This window comes from Pan paniscus, chromosome 3 (genome assembly GCF_029289425.2).
Source record: "Pan paniscus chromosome 3, NHGRI_mPanPan1-v2.0_pri, whole genome shotgun sequence".
Classification (NCBI taxonomy): domain Eukaryota; kingdom Metazoa; phylum Chordata; class Mammalia; order Primates; family Hominidae; genus Pan; species Pan paniscus.
In genome coordinates, this window is record NC_073252.2 from 53,895,246 (window position 1) to 53,915,427 (window position 20,182).

The following is a 20,182-nucleotide window of genomic DNA, read 5'->3' on the forward strand; positions in this document are numbered from 1 at the left end:
CTTGTTGCTAATATCTCACTGTTTCTCAGATAATTTGCATTATATAACTCACTTTTTTTGTTTTTACATCATTGAATTCACCAGACTGATAGCCACACTATCTTATGTGGTTGTGAGGATTTCATGAGGTGATTCATGCAAAAATTTTAGAAGAGCCAGGAATATTATACTCAACAATTGTTCACTCCTATTATTATAGAGGAGCTACTACCTGTGCTATTTCTGAGAAATCATAGCTACATGCCCAAATAAAGAATTTTAGGAATGTAGTGTCTGTATGTGCCCTTAAGAAGTATAACTTGGAGAGAATATACAATTGAAGAAACCTTAGTTGAAAATAGGGCTATATTAATACCGTCTTCTTCCAGTGTAGCTATTCTGGTATAATTGGTCCTGGTCCTGGACTTAGGCTTTTAAATTTGTTATTATTGAGAAATAATTCACTTACTATAAAATTTACCATTTTAAAATGTACAATTCAGTAGTCCTTAGTATAGTCACAAGGTTGTGCAACCATTACTGCTAATTCCAGAACATTTTCATTATCCCAAAAAAGAAACTGCATACTCTCTTAGCAGTCACTCCTATTCCTGTCTTACTCTCCCAGGCCCTGGCAACCACTAATCTACTTTTTGGCTCTGTGAATTTGCATATTCTGGACATCTCATATAAATGGAATCATATAATATATGCCCTTCTGTGTCTGCTTTTTAAATTTAGTGTAATGTTGTCCGGGTTCATCCATGTTGTAGCATGTATCAGTGTTCCATTCCTTTTTATAACTGAGGAATATTCCGTTGTGTAGATATACCACATTTTGCTTATCCATTTATCAGTTGATGGACATTTGGGTTGTGTTCCTTCTTGGCTATTATTAGAAGTGCTGCTATGAATATTTGTTCATACAAGCTTTTATATGAACATTGGGTATATACCTTGAAGTGGAATTCTCTTGAGTATATACATAGGTGTGGAATTTTGGAGTCCTATGAATTCTGTTTAACTTTGTTAAGAACTGACAAACTGTTTTCTGCAGTGACTGCAACATTTTTATATTCCTGCTAGCAATGTATAAAGGTTCCAATTTCTCCACATCTTCACCAACGCTTACTATTTTTCTTTTTAATTGCCCTCCTAGTGGGTGTGAAGTGGTATCTCATTGTGGTTTTGATTTGCATTTCCCTAATGACTAATGATGCTGAACATGTTTTTATGTGCTCTCTGGCCATTAGTATATTTTCTTTTCAGAAATGTCTCTTCAAATCCTTTGCCCATTTTAAAATTGAGCTCCTACTTTTTAAAACCATAAAATAATAATATGGTTAATATAGTATTTAGCAAAATAGTCACTATTTTCTGGTCCTGGTTCAGTCTTGTGTAGCAGTTAGGCCCTAGTAGGACAGTTAGATGAAGATTAAATTTTTTAGTTACTGTATCAGTTAGGGTTGCCAGAGAAACTGAATCAAGAGGGTGTATATGTAGAGATGAGAAAGAGGGAGAGAAAGAAATTTATATTATGGAATTGGCTTATGTGATTATGGGAGCTGGCAAGTCTGAAATCCATAGGGCAGGCCAGCAGCTGGAAACTCAGGTAAAAGTTGATGATGTGGTCTTGAGTTTGAAATCTGTAGGGTGGGCTGCAACCTGGAAATCCAGGCAGAATTTCGATGTTGCAGTCTTGAGGAGAATTCCTCCTCTAGGAAACCTCTGTTTTTGCTTGTAAGGCTTTGAACAGATTGGATGGGGCCCAGCCACTCATTATTGAGGGTAACCTCCCTTAAAGTTAACGGATTGTAGATATTAATCACACCTACAAAATACCTTCACCACACCATCTGGGCTAGTGTTTGACCAAACAACTGGGCACCATAGTCTAGCCAAGTTGTCATAAAATTATCACAGTTACTTTAAATGATCATATTCACATATTTTCAGAAAAATGGGACTAATGATGGAGACTATGTTTTTCTAACTGGAGAAGACAGTTACCTTAACTTTACAAAAATTGTGGAATGGAATGGGAAAACGTAAGTCAAATGATTTATCAGTGGAATTATTTTTTCAGTTTTCATTTAAACTACATGTCTACTTCTACATTGCTTAAAAATGTGTTTAGCCTTTTTTGGATGAAAAATATAAAAACATGTAAATAGTCTTGTAATTATTATTCTACAAATCAAGATGGTGGTAAAACATCTTACAGATTAAATATTAGTGATTTGTAGATTTATCATGGCCAGGCATGAATTACAGGCCAGTGAAAAGTCCCACTCTTGCTTAGTAGTCATTGAGTGATGTGTAGTAGCTACAGCACAAATACTTTTCAAACCACCACATGTTTTGGGCTGTTTGGCCATTGCCTCTATGAAAACTGATTTGGGCCAGGGACCTACTTTTTCTCCCCCTTGATCTAATTAAAACTGTTGTGTCTGTGTATGAATAAGATACTGTGGATAGACAGCTCCAGTTAAATCTTGCAAAGTCCTGACCATTTAAGAGAATCTAAACTCAAATGTGATCGTCTTTACTCTTTCTTGTGCTTATCAATTATAGGTCACTTGACTGGTGGATAACAGACAAGTGCAATATGATTAATGGAACAGATGGAGATTCTTTCCACCCACTAATAACCAAAGATGAGGTCCTTTATGTCTTCCCATCTGACTTTTGCAGGTAAAAGCTTTAAAGATAAGTTCTTTTTCAAAAATAAGGTCTTTCACTGCAAGACCACCAAAAGCATGAGGAATATATGCAGACACACTTATTATGCATGGATATTTATGCATAATCAGTGATAAATGCTGATGGCACATCGAGACAGTATAGTGTACTGGTTCACAGCACAGACTTCTGACTGTTGGTTTGAATCTTGGCTCTACCACTTATAGCTGTGTGACCTTGGGCAAATTACTTAACCACTCTGTACCTCACTTTCCTTATTTGTAAAACAAAGATAGAAATTGTTAACTATGTTAGAGGTTGTTATGAGGACAAATGAGTTAGTATTAGTAAAATACTTAGCCCAGGGCCCATCACACAGTAACCAATATTAAGTGTTGGCTCTTAGTTACTATGATATGCTCTGTCAAGCATAAACTGACCTGGTCTACTTCCAGTCAATAGGTAGTCTCTACATGGAAGCCAAATAAAAGATACTGTTGTCCATATTTCAGCAGAGTGGTTTCCTCAGGGGAGGCAGAGAAGGAATGGAATCAAGAGCATTACGTAGACAGGTTCAGTTATATCCATAATATAATTTTTATTTGTCTAAGTGGCAGATACAAAGGTATTTGTTAGAGTATTTTATCTCTTTCTGGTGCCTAAAATTTTTCATTAAAAAATGCTGTAGGGGTGGTTTGGTTTGTGCAGTGAAACCACCTATGTTGTTCACAACCTTGCGAGAGATGTATCAACAGCTCTGGTTCAGAGATGAAAAAGTGAGGCCCAGAAGGCTCTTCCGGCCAGCCTTCAAAGGAAGGGCTGAAGGCTCAGTGGTGACTGTGTACATCAAAGTGGTTAGGCACTATGCAGTGTAAGCAGTGGTCATATTACATGGGACTATGTTTGAAATCAGTAAGAATGAAAGGCAGAATTACGTTGAACTCCATTTAAATAAATGACTGGGGCAAAATATGGAATCTGATTTTTCTTGGAGGGGGGGATTGAGTATCAAAGTGTGTATTCCAATAAAGTATCTGTCCAATGTGACACTTTTCAAGTGCCTAAGACCCTACGAGGCCACGGCCATCGCTGCCTGTTCTACCTTAGCTTTGGCTCTACCGTGCCCTGGCTTCCCTGGCTTTGCCGGTGGCCCATCCACACTGGCATATGTCCATGCAGGTCTAGAGAGGCCTCTTATTTCTTTTTTATGTGAGTCTCCATTCTAAATGTTATCTTCTTAATTTTCTACCACATATTGTTTTTTCTTGTTTGGATGATATCACCGTTGCTACCATAAACACCTTCCACTACAATTCATCTTCTGCTTTATTACACGTTGAGTTGACAGAATGCCTTCCAAACATTCTTTTCTACTTACCCTATGAGCTTTTGGCCATGTTGTACCTGAGAACTGTTGCTAACTTGCGGATTTCGGGCAGATTACACTGACCAGAGTCCACATTCACTTTTTATTCTTACATCCTAACAGGTCAGTGTATATTACTTTCAGTGACTATGAGAGTGTACAGGGACTGCCTGCCTTTCGGTATAAAGTTCCTGCAGAAATATTAGCCAATACGTCAGACAATGCCGGCTTCTGTATACCTGAGGGAAACTGCCTGGGCTCAGGAGTTCTGAATGTCAGCATCTGCAAGAATGGTAAGAACTCAGAGAGGGGACATGATAGGGGTGTCAAGAATGCAGAAGGATTGGAGTTCAACAAAGAATATGTAGCTGGGCATAGTGGCGCACACCTACAGTCCCAGCTACTAAGGATGCTGAGGTGGGATGATCACTTGAGCCCAGGAGTTCTCAAGTCCATCCTGGGCAACATGGCGAGACCACTGTCTCTAAAAAACAAAACAAACAAAAAAGAATATATTGTCAGCCCAATAGAAAGATCAGTTTCTTTCAAGAACAATGTTTCATAACATGGCTATTGAATGGTAAAAAAAAATCATGGCTTTTCTGTGATGCTTTTTATTTCTAGAATGCCATGTTGTGTTTTTTTTTCTGGACAGTGGTTTAGAAGTCTTAACAGTAATAATAGCTCATGTTTACTAAGCACCTGATGTATGCCAGTCACTGTCCTAAGTGCTTTACATATTTACATGTAGTTAATGCATGCAAAACATTAACTGATTTCATGTTCAAAACAATGCTAAGGCTGGGCACGGTGGCTCATGCTTGTATTCCCAGCACTTTGAGAGGCCGAGATGTGAGGATTGCTTGAGGCCAGGGGTTCAAGATCAGCCTGGGCAACATAGCAAGACCCTGTCTCTACAAAAAAAAAAAAATTAAAAAATTAGCTGGGTGTGGCGGCACACACCTGTAGTTACAGCTGCTCAGGAGGCTGAGGCAGAGAGATTGCTTGAACCCAGGAGTTCAAGGTTGCAGTGTGCTATGATTGTGCTACTGCACTCCAGCCTGGGCAATAGAGTGATTCCGCACCTCCCCACCAAAAAAAAAAAAAAGCTAAAAGAAAAAGTGGACAACTCAGTTTTAAGAAAGTACGTATCATGGCAAAGATTCTCAGTGATTTTGAAGCAGAGTTAGTTTTAAACCCTGACACAAATGTCCCAGTGTTTCTTAATGTCAGAGCTACTCTGCTCCTTTCCATGAATGAGGCAGAATTATCAGTGGCACAACTGACAAAACTATTTTCTTCATCTTGAAGAGTAGTTTTAACAGCCACATGTTGCAGAATTATTCACAATGAACTTACTAGATAGTAGACATTCAGCGGCCTGTTTTTATAATTGGGGAAACTAGGGCGCAGAGAGGGAACGTGATTTTGATGCGACTCCTCCCTCTGAGCAGATCCCTGGCGGAACTCAGGGTCTTCTCATATTTGCCCTGTGATTCCCTCTTGGGCTGTAATTCCTCTTTAAAATTTCTCTGGAGAGCTCTCTGTGTAGTCCCTTTCTCCTGAATAAAGTAATGTGCTCACTTTTGCTCCCTTATCTAACTCATTTTAAAATCTCCTTTCAGGCCTGGCATGGTGGCGTGTGCCTGTAGACCCAGCTACTCAGGAGGCTATGGTGGAAGGGTCATTTGAGCCCAGTTTGATTCTAGCCTGGGCAACATAGCGAGACTCCATCTTTTAAAAAAGAAAAAAAAAAGAATAAGATATCATTTTGGAATAAGTCTGAAGTCAGCAGTATACCTCCTGATCCTTGTCTGACAGGGCAGTGACCCCCACACCTGGCTTTACATCAGAATTATCTGGAGAGTTATTAAAAATATATTGGTGAGGCATGGTGGATCATGCCTGTAATCCTAACACTTTAGGAGGCTGAAGCAGGAGGCTCACTTGAGGCCAGGAATTTAGACCTGCTTGGGCAACAGGGAGACCCCATCTGAACAAAAAATTTAAAAATTAGCTGGGCATAGTAGCATACACCTATAGTTCCAGATACCCAGGAGGCTGAGGCTGGAGCGTAGGAATTCAAGGCTGCAGTGAGCTATGATTGCAACACTGCACTCCAGCCTGGGCAACAGAGTGAGACCTGGTCTCAAAAAACAAAAAAATTATATATATATAAAAAATTGTTTATATATATGTATATCATATATATGTGTATATATACATATATATATAACTGACAAAAGTATTTTTCATCTTGAAGACTAGTTTTAACAGCCACATGTATATATTTATGTATGTATATGTTAATATATTTGTTAATATATGAGTATATTAACAAATTTTATATAGTTATATATAAATATGCATATATTTGCATATACTTATATTTACTGTATTTTAATATATATGTATATAGTATATATATAGGTATACACACACACACGTGCACAAGTGTGCACACACACTCATGGTGCACACACGTGCATGTATGTCCCAGGGTCCCATGTTGGATATACCAGGGCCCCAGAATCTACACTTTTAACAAGTACTCCAGCTGATTTCCATAAAGATGGCGTCTAGGTATTTGGGGACCATTGTGCAAGGGAACATGGTACCCTTTACCTGGAGATAAAGACCAAGGTTGAATGGGAACAAGTTCCTGGTTGTGATCTCCCCCATTGCCTTACTGGTAATAGTCCTGAAACAGTGTCCCTGCCCCCTCATCTGGTGTGCATCTGGCTCAAAGCAAAAATGTAGATATATTTTCTCTTGCTGTTTTTATTAAATTCTGTTTCCTCAAGAAGCTGATGCCAGAATCAACGGAAGTATTCTACTTTACACATTTAAACTTCTTGCTACAATCCTTTTCCTCTTCCCTCTTACGTATTCCCGAATTTGGACTGAAGTGAAACTCTCCAGGATTATCCTCCAGTGTTTTGAATTCTCCAGGGAAACATTTTGGATAGCAGGATGAGTGTTCTGGAGTCAGGCAGATTGGGTTTGAGTCCTATTCTATTTGTTAGTAAATTGGCCAAAGTTTATTAAGGAGGGTTCCAGACATCAGTTTTCTCATTAATAAAATGGAGGTGGTTATAGCTTCTTGAGGTTGTGTGAGAGTTAGAAATAATATATATAAAACACTCAGGACAGTAGCCCCTATTAAGCCCTCAACAGATTTAAGAAATACATTTTCGAGATGATTATAGGTCACAAAGAAGGAAGTCTTGCCTTTGTGGAACTATTCAGCAGTAAACAGCAAAATGCATGTGCATGTGAGAGATGAGTGATGAGTTCCTTAAGCCATGGGCTGGTGAATATGTAAGCAAATTTAAATAACTTGCCGACAAGCTCCTTTCTCCAAAAATGTATTTCCCTGGCAGCAATTATTGGGCCCCTCTCTTCTTTTCAATAGCCAGATCTAGAATAGGTTTCCTTTAGTACCTTGTTTCCCTATTTGGATATATATATATATATATATATATATATATATATATATATATATATATATATATTTAAATTTACATAAGCACTTATTTGGTTCTTAAAATGAATAGGAAAGGAAAAAATCCCAGAATCTTTGTGATCTAGTTAGAGGCTGGGTGTATAGCACAACCAGGCTAACTCTTAAAAAATTCTATAGGCCAGGTGTGGTGGCTCAAGCCTGTAATCTCAGCACTTTGGGAGGCTGAGGCGGGCAGATCACTTGAGGTAAGGAGTTTGAGACCAGCCTGGCCAACATGGCGAAATGCTGTCTCTACTAAAAATACAAAAAAATTATCCGGGTGTGGTGGTGCATGCCTGTAGTCCCAGCTACTTGGGAGGCTGAGGCAGCAGAATTGCTTGAACCTGGGAGGCGGAGGCTGCAGTGAGCTGAGATTATGCCTATCTTTGGTCAAAACGCAGGTTTTTTTCTTCAATAAATTCTTGATTGGCACACTTCTCCTTTTTATTATTTTTGTGTTTCCTAAAAATACTTGCTGTTTGTAGAATATTGAATAACAGAGATTAGCAAGAAAAAGAAAAATTAAAATCATTTTAACTTCAGTAAATATTTGTTGAAGAATAAATAATTTAGCCTGAACTTCAATATCTAATGTGGAATAAAAAATTGGGGGTAAATGAGATGTCAGAAAATGAAGTATAAATCCTGAACTAGGAGGTAAAGAATGGTGTTTTAGCCTACCCAAGTTAATTTATATGTAGCTTTTTTGTTTTTCTTTAGGAACCAGGCTGTGGCCAGGAACTTTTATATTCAGCTTAGATTTTAAAAACAGCATCATTCATTTCTGTTTTCCTTCAAATGCAGGTGCACCCATCATTATGTCTTTCCCACACTTTTACCAAGCAGATGAGAGGTTTGTTTCTGCCGTAGAAGGCATGCACCCAAATAAGGAAGACCATGAGACATTTGTGGACATTAATCCTGTGAGTACATACTTCCTCCTGGTAAAACAGCATATGTTTTATTCTGTCTATACATTGTTCACCAGCTTAGTCCTGAGCCTTCTTTAAAAATATCCTTACTTTCATATACATATTCAAGTGGGAGAAATTCAGCTCAGTGCTGGTGGAGGCATTGTCTCATAGCCCTGTAATTAGAAGGCTGAATTTTGTGGGTTGAATAGCAGAAATACGAGCAAACCTGCCTTTAACAAAAAGCAACAGTGAAAACTCAGTTATTGGAAACTACTGATGTACCCATGTAACCCGGTCAATCTTCTGATGCTAGCCTTGAACCTCAACATATATTTATTTCTCCCCTTGGGACACAGATCAATAAGGTTAAAGATGTCCCTTTGCTTCCTCACTGCCAGGAATATTTTGGTTGAAATATGAATATGTATATTAACCTCAGTCACTTTTGGCAAACTTCTTTCTACAGGTTATTTGAGAGTTTATTATATTATTAATTGTAAAGGTATCAGATATACATAGAGGAGACATACATATATGTGTGTGTGTGTGTGTGTGTGTGTGTGTGTGTGTATAATACACATTTAATCCTGTATTCATAGACGAGAAAAACAAAAACCATGCTAACCATGTCTTCATTTTTGGAATTTGAACATTATGGACCAATAAAAAAAAAAGCAAGAACATTCTTTTAGCACAGTATTTTATGGGTACTTCACACTCTTAGCTGCATACATTGCATTTGTATCTGAGAAACCAGTGATCTTATGCTCTGGTGAATACAATTGTGTGTGGTTTTCTCCCTTTTCTCTTAGACGTCAGCTGATCAGTTCCCTTGGATCAGCCAAACTGTTAGCAGTGCTTGTCACCAAGGGACGAACACAGTCTTATAACCTTAGTGCAAAGATGGAGCTGCCCTAAGGATGACAAGTGCTGCAGCTGTGCCCCATGGCTATGCTAGGTGGGCCCTATACTAGGATGCCACTCTCTGGCAGTGACCACCACCCTCTTCTTAGCTCTCTGGACAACTGCCTGGAAATCCAGACCTAACAGGCTATCTTTTAGGCCTCCTTCCTGTTGGATCCCTTCTAAGGCTGTGCTATTCAGAGTGGCAGCATCCTGGGAGCTTGTTAGAAATGGCCAGTCTACTGAATCAGAGCCTGCATTTTAACAGGATTCCCAAGGACCTACATTCATACTCATGTTTGAGACACATTGGTCTATCAGCCACCTAATACAACCCATGGTTCTCATTCTGTTCTGGGGATCACTTTTACTTGTTTCCACTCTGCCTGTCACACATGGTAATGGTCACCTTGTTTATGAGGACTACACAGAAATGGTGCTCTATTGAAAAAGTTGTTTGCAGTTTAATAAATCCTAATGTTTCCTTTTCACTTCTCTGATTTGCAGTTGACTGGAATAATCCTAAAAGCAGCCAAGAGGTTCCAAATCAACATTTATGTCAAAAAATTAGATGACTTTGTGTAAGTTTTGCTTCTTTCTATGGAGGGGACAGCAGTTTTGCTCCATTGCCCGTCTGGTGGGGTTGATGTCAGGAGGAGTACAGCCTACTTCATCTGAGCCTGCTCACCCCTGCCCTTCAGGGATGGGGCATGATCAGCATTTTCATGGGTGCCTTGGTCTTGGAATTTACTTGTTTTATTTAATCATACACTTACAGAGTACTTCCCATGGATCAGGTATTGTTCTCAGCACCTTATGTGGATTCACATATAACCTTGTATTATCCCCATTTTACAGATGAGGAAACAGAAGCAGAGTGGTTAGGTAACTTGGCTAAGCCTTACTATCTAGTCAAGTTTTATCCACTCCACTAAGCCTTTCCCTCATGCACCTTGACTCTCTTGGTGTATTAGACTGTTCTTGTGTTGCTATAAAGAAATACCTGGCTGGGTACAGTGGCTCATGCCTGTAATCCAGCACTTTGGGAGGCCAAGGTGGGTGGATCACAAGGTCAGGAGATCAAGACCATCCTGGCCAACATGGTGAAACCTCGTCTCTACTAAAAATACAAAAATTAGCTGGGCATGGTGGTGGGTGCCTGTAATCCCAGCTATTCGGGAGGCTGAGGCAGGAGAATCGCTTGAACCAGGGAGTCGGAGGTCACAGTGAGCCAAGATGGTGGCACTCCACTCCAGTCTGGTGACAGAGCAAGACTGTGTCTCAGGAAAAAAAAAAGGGGGGGGGGAGGGAGGGAGGGAAAGGAAAGGAAATACCTGAGATTGGTTAATTTATAAAGAGATTTAATTGGCTTACAGTTCTGTAGGCTGTACAGGAAGCATGGTGCTGGCATCTGCTCAGTTTCTAGGGATGCCTCAGGGAGCTTTTGCTCATGGCAGAAGGAGAAGCAGGAATAAAGCACATCACATGGGGTGAGCAGGAGCAAGAGAGAGAGGAGGGGAGGTGCCACACACTTTTAAATAACAGATCTCATGATAACTCACTATCACAAGGACAGCACCAAGGGAATGGTGCTAAACCATTCATGAGAAATCCACCCCCATGATCCAGTCACTGCCTACCAAGCCCCACCTCCAACACTGGGGATTACATTTCACCCTGAGATTTGGGGGAACAAGTATCCAAACTATATCACTCAGAGACTTGAGACAGAGTCTCTTCCTCTTCCTTTCTTTCTATTCCCACTGATCCCACTTGGGGCCAGCCATAGCTCTCATTTGTATAGTTATAATCTCTTGAGTCTAGCCTTACTTCCCCATGCTGCAGCTTAATTTGGATTCCAAAGTATAATCTCCTGCTCAGACTTTTCAATGGGAATTTTTTAGATATGAGAAAATTATGATATAATGTTGAGTGAAATAAACAGGATGCAAAACTATGCATAATATATTTATCTATAAAACTTGGCTTGTTTACCTCATTGAATTTGCCAGATTTAATACCAGGTGTCATGGCTCTTTCTAAGAAGTAGGTGGTTTACAAGAATGCATTTTGTCATCTGCATATCTATTTCTGAGGCAGTATAATTTAGTAGTTAAGAGCTGGAATCTTAGAATCAAAGTGGAATTACATGTGTGGCCCCATCACTTACTTGTGGTGATCCTAGGCCTCTCTGAGTCATAATTTTCTCATCTGTAAACCTGGGACAGTAATACCTACTGTAGGTGACTACTCTAGGAATTGAATGAGATAATATCCCAAAAACACCCAGCACAGAGCTGGCACGTGGTACGTGCTCAGTTGGCTCTTGTTGCAAAGACAGTACTTCAGTGGCCTAGTTACAAAACACTCTGAGGAGTGACAGTTTTGTTCTGTCGACTGGAGCCTTCCCTGATGACTCTAAGGAGAATAGTCATCATTTTAAGGAATCTGCCTTCAGTATCTTGTGTTTTGATAAACGTACAGCACATGGAATTGCTAGACAGACTGGAATCTAACTTTTGGGGTACATGTTTGCAAAGATAACTAAGAAATCAGCAAATTCTGGGTAATTTAAGAAATAAGTGTATTAGAATCTTCATATAAATGTGTGTGTCTGGGAAAGTGTGCCATTGTGATGAGGATGTTTCTGAAACAATCTCATCCTTTGTCTTTGTAGTGAAACGGGAGACATTAGAACCATGGTTTTCCCAGTGATGTACCTCAATGAGGTAAGTCCTGAGACGGAGGGAGCCACGGGTGTTTTCAGACTCAGAAAAAATCCATTATGATGTCTACTGTTGTAGTTACATGTAAGTTATGACAGAAGGGCAAAAGATTTTTAAACCTGTTATTCCTCAGAAAATTTCACTTAAATGTTCACATGAATCTGCCTGTGTCTGAGAGCTGATTTGGAGAAATGATGGAAAGAAATTTTCCTTCTCAAGAACACTATTTGGGCAAAACTCCCTTCTGGGGAGCTGCTCACGTAGGAAACAAAAACAGGTAAAAGGAGCCATTGGCAGACATTGTTGAAGCAGGGAAATAGCTCACACTCAGATAGATGCCAGCTAGCCCTTTGTCTCCCCCTTCTTTGAAACCATGCTGGTTTAACACACCTGTGATAAATTCTTTTCTGAATCACATATCACATTTACTGTAGTTATATCTCCTCAGTTTCTCCTGCTTCCGCCCAGTTTGAGGGAAAAAAAAAAAAACGCAGGTTTTTTTCTTCAATAAATTCTTGATTGGCACACTTCTCCTTTTTATTATTTTTGTGTTTCCTAAAAATACTTGCTGTTTGTAGAATATTGAATAACAGAGATTAGCAAGAAAAAGAAAAATTAAAATCACTATTCACAAAATCTGTGTCAGCCTGATAATATTTTTATTTTATTTTACTCAATGTGTTGTACAATTTTTTCCAATAACAACTTTAAAAGGTAATCTAATGTTTTACATTTTATAAAACATGTGCTCTTTATAGAATTCTTAGAAAATTTTTTAAAAATTGATTTAAAAAGTAAATTACTGATAAGTCTCTCTCTCTCAGAGGCAGGTGCAGTTCAGATGTCAACTCCTGATATTTTCTGGTCTTGATATTACATAGTTGAAATCATACGATAGATACAATTTTATATCTTTTTTCTCCATTTAGCATTATATTGGTATTCACATTTACAAACTTTTAAGGGTTTGTGATTACAATTCTAAGATGAGGTTTTTATCGTTTCATAGGAAAAATTCAGGCAATATTTACCAATTTATAGGATCTCTTTGCAATTGCTCCTGATCATCCATGTTCCTGTTTGTGGGCAGGGGCATGAAAGTAGATCTTTTTGAAAATGCAGAAGGGCCCTTTTCTGCCAACTTCTGTTCAGTAGTGGCATATTTGAAGTCCCTCCACCCCCAACTTCTAATTTGCTTTTTTGTGAAAGACTAGATTAAGTCCAGGTGTGTGGAGTGGAACCTTGTATTTTTGCTGCCTCCTAGGAAGAGCGTGATTATTCTCTTCTCTAGAAAAATAAAATATTAGACCTGGAAGTCTGGAAGTGACATTGGAGACTGTTGCCACACCACCTTTTTACTGAGGAGGAAACTCTATCCAGTTATTAGAAAAAATGTCTTAGAACCCAATCCACTGACTCGGTCCAATGAAAAAAAATGCTTTCTTTTCTTTTTTTTTTTTTTTTTTTTTGAGACAAGGTTTCACTCTCACCCTGTACAGTGGTGCGATTTTGGCTCACTGCAGCCTCGACTTCCCGGGCTCAAGTGATCCTCCCACCTCTGCCTTCCAAGTAGCTGGAACTACAGGTGTGTGCCACCATGCCCGGCTAATTTTTTTTTTTTTTCCTGAGATGGAGTCTTGCTCTGTTGCCCAGGCTGGAGTGCAGTGGCCCAATCTCAGCTCACTGCAACCTCTGCCTCCTGGGTTCAAGCAATTCTTGTGCCTCGGCCTCCCAAGTAGCTGGGACTACAGGCGCCCGCCACCACCCCTGGCTAATTTTTGTATTTTTAGCAGAGATGAGGTTTCACCATGTTGAAACTCATGACCTTAAGTGATCTGCCCACCTTGGCCTCCCAAAATGCTGGGATTACAGTCATGAGCCACCATGCCCAGCCCCAGCTAATTTTTGTATTTTTTGTAGAGAGGTGGTTTCACCACATTGCTCAGGCTGGTCTCAAACTTTTGAGCTCAAGCAATCCGCCTGCCTTGGCCTCCCAAAGTGCTGGGATTACAGGCGTGTGCAACTATGCCAGGCTTCCAATGCAAATTAAGCCTAAACTAGGCCAGAATTGTTGCTCATAATTTCTATGGAATTAAGCTCTTCAGATACCTCACTCATTATACTAGGTGGTAATTCCTCTGCTCTGCATACACTAAGTGTTATTCTAGTACATTTCCTTCTATCAGCAGTCTCTGGAATTCTAGTTAGCCCACAACTTTGCTGAGCACTTTCTGTAGAGGGCTGTGGTCCTGATTACTATAGATGTAACCAAGAAAGAAATTATACTTTCCACATACCATTTTTGCAGTGTTTCATTTATTTATTCATTTAATCAGCCAGCATTAATCAAGCACCTACTGTGTGCTGGGTGCTATACCCAGTGTGGAGGTGACTGAGGTTAAGTCTTGCCTTCAGGGACTTCACAGCCATTGCAAGACAAACAGTTACAATGCAGAGTGCAAGGACAATGATGGAAGTAGAGAGTGAGATGGAAACTTAGGGAGGAGGCCTTTGACTAGGCCTGAGGTAGCCAGAGAAAACTTTTGGAAGGAAGTGATGCTGAGCTGGATTTTTAAGGATGAATTGGAATTATCTGACATAAAACAAAAGGTGATACTGTCTCAATATTTCTGAATACATTTTACCTCCTTTTTCCAATCTATTTTAAGAGTAAAAAAAATGTCTTCAGGAGAAGACAAGATATTAATGAATAAATGTCCCTTCTGATTACTCTGACTTATAAATGGATTTTCAGTATGTTTGGTTTGCTAACAGGAGGACATTCCCAAATTGTATTAAATAAAGGAAAGATATAGCAAAAAACAGTTACACACTGGATGTTTAGTCATCAAGAATACTATTTTCTTGCCTCTCCAGAGTGTTCACATTGATAAAGAGACGGCGAGTCGACTGAAGTCTATGATTAACACTACTTTGATTATCACCAACATACCCTATATCATCATGGCGCTGGGTGTGTTCTTTGGTTTGGTTTTTACCTGGCTTGCATGCAAAGGACAGGGATCCATGGATGAGGTGAGAACTGGCTGAAGGAACTTCTTCCTTACTGGATAACTTTACCTGAGGAATTCAACTGTACTTCACTGAAGGGCTGTCAGCTGGCTTATTAGGATGAATTCTGGGATTTTATGCTGGGCATAGTGATTTCATGCTTATTTTACTGTTGGACCAAATGGGAAGCAAAGGAAGTGTGTCAAAGAAGGTGGAGGGATAGAATGTACCATCTAATATTTGGGGAATAGAATCTCTTTGGATGTATCCCCTGGGAGTTAACTTTATGTCTTTGAAAACAATAACCTGAAAGAAAAGGAAGAATATATAACAGTTACACATCTGATCTTTGGTGTCAGACTGCCTGAGTTCAAATCCCAGTTCTGCCACTTAACAGCTATACGACCCTAGAAACTGTGCTTCAGTTTCTTCATCTGTAAAATGGGATAATAAAAGCCTCCCTTATGAGTTTTTCATGAGGATTAGATGATATAGTAGACTTAAAGGACTTGGCCCAGTGTTAGCATATAGTAAGAGCTCAATAAAGGTTTAAGTATTATTAAATATGATAAAACATCTCCAAGATTATAAAGCAAGACAGCCAGGGTCCTGCTTGGAAAGAATCCCTGATGTATCCAAAGATACCTATGATTTAGGTATCACTGCATAATAAATGTTTGGAACATGGGTGTAGTTACTTTCCTGGAAGGCTAGGATAAAGAGTTGGGTTCGCCTTTCCAAGTGACCAGCAGCCCAACCAGGAACCTGAATACCTCCAATGAGCCTTTTCTGTAGAAGCCCTTCTTAAATTTTCTGCAGCTTCCTTTTTTTTTTTTTTTTTTACAACAGAGGCCTTTTTTCCTCCAGTTTCCTCAACTAAGTGTCCAAGGCAAATGTGAAGTAGAAAATAAATACATGAAACCATCTGAGTAAAATTAGCTGAATTTCCCTGACTTCCATATTCTTCCATTATTTCTCTTATCCCCTGCCAGTCACTTTAGCCTGAATTAGCTGTGAGGCAAACTATTTTGCCATTTCTATGTGTGGATCTTCCAGTGTGACTTTATGCAGTCATTGAAATTGTCTTAAGCACAAATGAAACCTCATGGAAATGTTAATTACTGCTCCTACAATTAACCTTCCTCATATATTCAACAAGCAAGGAATTATTGAGAACTAATACCTCTGAGACACTACTCCTTAGTAGGTTTCAAACCAGGAAGGAGGCAAGTTGAATAGAGTCTAAGTTTTATAATCCAGATCAACACAGAGAAGGGTACTGCTCTGGTATTGAGGGTGGGAGTGGTCAGAGAAGGCCTCCTGGAAAGGTTAGGCCTGAATCTTCAAGAACAAGCAGCAGCCCGAGAGGGGAGGTGAGTGAGATGAGCCACCTTCCTATAGGTCTCTCCTCCTTCCATGCCCCCACTCCCCACCCAAACTTTTCACACTGGGGAGAAGTTTCTGACATGAACATCTAACTTGTTTTCTCTCTTCTGTGTTTCAGGGAACAGCGGATGAAAGAGCACCCCTCATTCGAACCTAAACATTGCCTTTGCTTGGTGAAGAAACTGTGTGAGCTGTCCTGACCTGGACGATGATGTGGGGAAACCCTCCACCTCCTTGCAGGCTTGTTGCCTGTTGAAAGAAGGAAAAAGACACGGCGCTGGCAAGTGATAGGAACATTCTGGCCAGAGGTTAAAGAGCAGGCTGACATGGCTGGCCATTAAGCTTTATAAAATCATGTGGGCTCTGAAATTGTTCTTTTATGTGTCTAGCAAGTATTTAATAAACCCTTGTATAGTAATTTTGTTGTTGTTGGGTGCTGGTAGCTCCAGAATTTTGTGACCACTGTTGTGGGTAAAATGTCTCTGCATCACTTGTTAATGCTACTTGGTCTAACTTCATTCAGTATGCTTCATTCACCGAACTTTGTGCTCAAAATGCGTATATACCATTTTATGTTGTATTCCTCCATTTCACTTGCAAAACAGAAGTAAATAAGAGTTCGGGACCCAGGGTAAAATGGTAGCTTCATCCAATATATCATTCAAATGCATCTGATTTCTAAAACATATTACATTTTATGCTGATCTTCAGTTCATAATTCCTCCAGGAAAACTCAGTCTTCCAACTACAATAAAATACTGGGTAGAATCAAATGGGAAAGGGGTTGGGTGGGGCAATACCCATGAGTTGATAGTGATAAGCTCCTAAGGATTTTTAACTTGTACTTTTGTGAACGAAGAGAATGCATAAATAATGTTGGTGAGGATAAAGTACAGATATTTCATGTAGAATTAAATGCTAGTTATGATGCTGGTGGATAGTTAACTGTTTTTTTTTAGTCAAAATGATCGTGCTACGAAAAGATGCTTCTGAGAGAATGTAATGAGTAACTGATTTTTCTTCCTGAGTCGCCCTTGCCAAATATGTTACTGTATTAATTAATCTAATATTGAGTGATTATTTGTAAAATTATGAATATGGGAAATCCATCTATCTACAGCCTAAGTTACACATAAGTTTCAGAAAGTCTGATTAGACTAAAGAGATAGTTCTTCTGGGACAGCCTTCTTCTTGGTAATTTTGAAGTTCTTTTTACAAGTTCCTTCCTCAGATTCAGTTCTTTCCAGTGTTTTGTAGCTCACTGTCACTCACTGAATAGAGAAACGTGTGCCGTATACTTCCTGTGACAATCATTTTGCTGACAGAATGATGGATGTTTAAAATATTGCAGAAAGTACTTTAAAGAAAGGTCTGTTAGGACCAGAAGCAGAGACACCACTTTTCAAAGGACTTCTTGGTTTCAGCATAACCTAAGACAGGGAATTGGGAGCCATCATATGTCACAGTGTTCAGAATTCAAGCATATTTAAGGGCATTTTCTTTGATTCTCAAAGTTCAGCATTCATTTTGAATTGAGAAGCCTATACATTTAGCTGACAAAGTGCTTATAGAATTTCTTAACAACTGAACCATTCAAAAGGATTTTTTTTTGTTTAAAACTGGATTTCAATGTAAGCAAATGAAGAAAAAAATATAGATTTCATTTCCATAGCTTCTTATCCCTGTATTGAGGTAATAAATTGTTTTACTGACAATTTTTCCTTTTTCTACACTAAAACAATATGTGATATATTTCCCCTCTTGAAGAGGCAATTCATTAAACTCTCAAATTTTCTATAGAATCAAGATAGAACCTTTAGATACTCCAACTCACCAAAATGTAAAAAAACTAACAAAAATATTTGGTCTTCAATAATGCTAAATGTCTACATTTTTAGAATTTATCAACATTTAACTAGATAATTGGGCATGTCTTATTTATGCATGTACTTATCCATACTAATAAAATTGACAATGCTAGTGCATACTTATTGGTTTAGTCCTATTATCAGGATATAATCATCTGTGAGGAGGATATTTTAAATACTGTAAATGATAACAGTTAATGATATACACATTTAGACTGAGTTGCACACTGGCAGGGAGACCAAAAACATATTACTTCCATACTTGTGTCATGATTCTTTTTTTTTTGAGAGAGTCTCACTCTGTCGCCAGGCTGGAGTACAGTAGTGTGATCTCGGCTCACTGCAACCTCTGCCTCCCGGGTTCAAGCAATTCTCCTGCCTCAGCCACCCAAGTAGCTGGGACTACAGGTGCGTGCCACCACGCCCAGCTAAATTTTGTATTTTTAGTGGAGACGGGGTTTCACCATGTTGGCCAGGATGGTCTCAATCTCCTGACCCTGCGATCTGCCCACCTCAGCCTCCCAAAGTGCTGGGATTACAGGCGTAAGCCACCGGGCCTGGCCTGTTTTATGATTCTTAATAGTTACTTGGTTTAAATCACATTTGATACTATCCTTCTGAAAAGTCTGAGACAGATCTACAAACTACAGTCAAAATTATAGATTAAGAGGAATGAATGCACCTATTTGGCTTTAAGTTGAAGATAAATTATTTCTCATGCTCATTTTCTTGCGGCAGTTATCTTAGAAAGACCCCCAAAGGCTTTGTGATTGTAAGCACTGTCATGATCACAGAATGCAAGCTTCTGGTACCATGATCCTCAACTTAGGAAGAAACCAAGACACAGAGCTTAACTCACTTCTCTCAGGGAAAATTAGGAGTTGAGCACAGGACAGGAAATGGGCTTTGCCACTTTTAGCTCCAGGCTTTTCCAACCAGACTTGATTTCCTCATGTTCTAGAAAGATCACTAATGGTCAAGTGGAACAAGCACTACACGACTAACCCCTATTGGGGTTTTTAACTTAAGGGAGGCTAATTTTTAATTTAAACTGCTTGAGATATGAGTTCTGCAAAAGGTGGTCCGCATCCTTGGCCCTCTGGGCATTATCACTAAATTGCTTGTGCCTGTTAACAAGAATACTGACCAGAATGCTCTTCATGTAGCTTATACAGTTGGTTCACTTCATGCGGTTCTTGACATGTTTATTTCTACCCTTAATGCAATGAAATGTTTCATTAATAAAAAACCACTTTATATAAAATTGCTCTAGAAGTCATATGTCATTGGATGTCCTGTTGTTTATGGAGTTTCACTGGAAAGATGTTCCTTGACAGATGCAGCCCTGAGTCACACACTTGGGCCATGTCTGATTTCAGCTTCGCTGTAGTGGACAGTTACAATCAGCCTGACAAGTTTCACTCCAAGCAGTCCCACATTCTGCTTTTCTGTCTTAAGTCTTTCTCAAGAGCCCTCAAAGCACCATAGGAGTATCAGGGAGTTAATAACCCAAGGCAACCCTCAACTAAATGGGGCAGGAGTCAGTCAGCTGATAGATGTTTCAATCCTCAGAGGACCAGTTCTCAGGCTTATTCCACATGGGTCCTCAATTAGGGTTGCCCACAGTGGTAACTACTTTCTATCAGTGTTTCTTTATTCCCTGTCTTAATCGCCCAGCCCTTCAATGCTGCTTCCCAAATCATCCACCTGTCCTAACATCCTTATCTTAGGTCTGCTTCCAGGTAAACCCAACCAAAATGCAGATAAGTCCACCCGAAAGGGCTCAGTAGGATCCAAGAGCTATTGGAGAGGCACTGGTTTTTTTTTTTTTTTTCTTTTCT

The 20,182-nt window shown here is 39.3% G+C and overlaps 1 protein-coding gene across 1 annotated transcript in view; it reads left to right on the forward strand.

Moving 5' to 3' along the window:
- SCARB2 (scavenger receptor class B member 2) overlaps positions 1-19,605 on the forward strand; it is a 55,209-nt gene extending 35,604 nt beyond the window's left edge. Inside the window, exons 5-12 of the mRNA XM_003832291.5 lie at positions 1,936-2,027; positions 2,554-2,673; positions 4,151-4,320; positions 8,337-8,455; positions 9,857-9,930; positions 12,027-12,078; positions 14,953-15,111; positions 16,592-19,605. Coding sequence (XP_003832339.3) covers positions 1,936-2,027; positions 2,554-2,673; positions 4,151-4,320; positions 8,337-8,455; positions 9,857-9,930; positions 12,027-12,078; positions 14,953-15,111; positions 16,592-16,630 — 825 coding nt within the window. The 3' untranslated portion in view covers positions 16,631-19,605. The remainder of the gene's footprint in view (positions 1-1,935; positions 2,028-2,553; positions 2,674-4,150; positions 4,321-8,336; positions 8,456-9,856; positions 9,931-12,026; positions 12,079-14,952; positions 15,112-16,591) is intronic.
- The last annotated feature ends 577 nt before the right edge of the window (positions 19,606-20,182 follow it).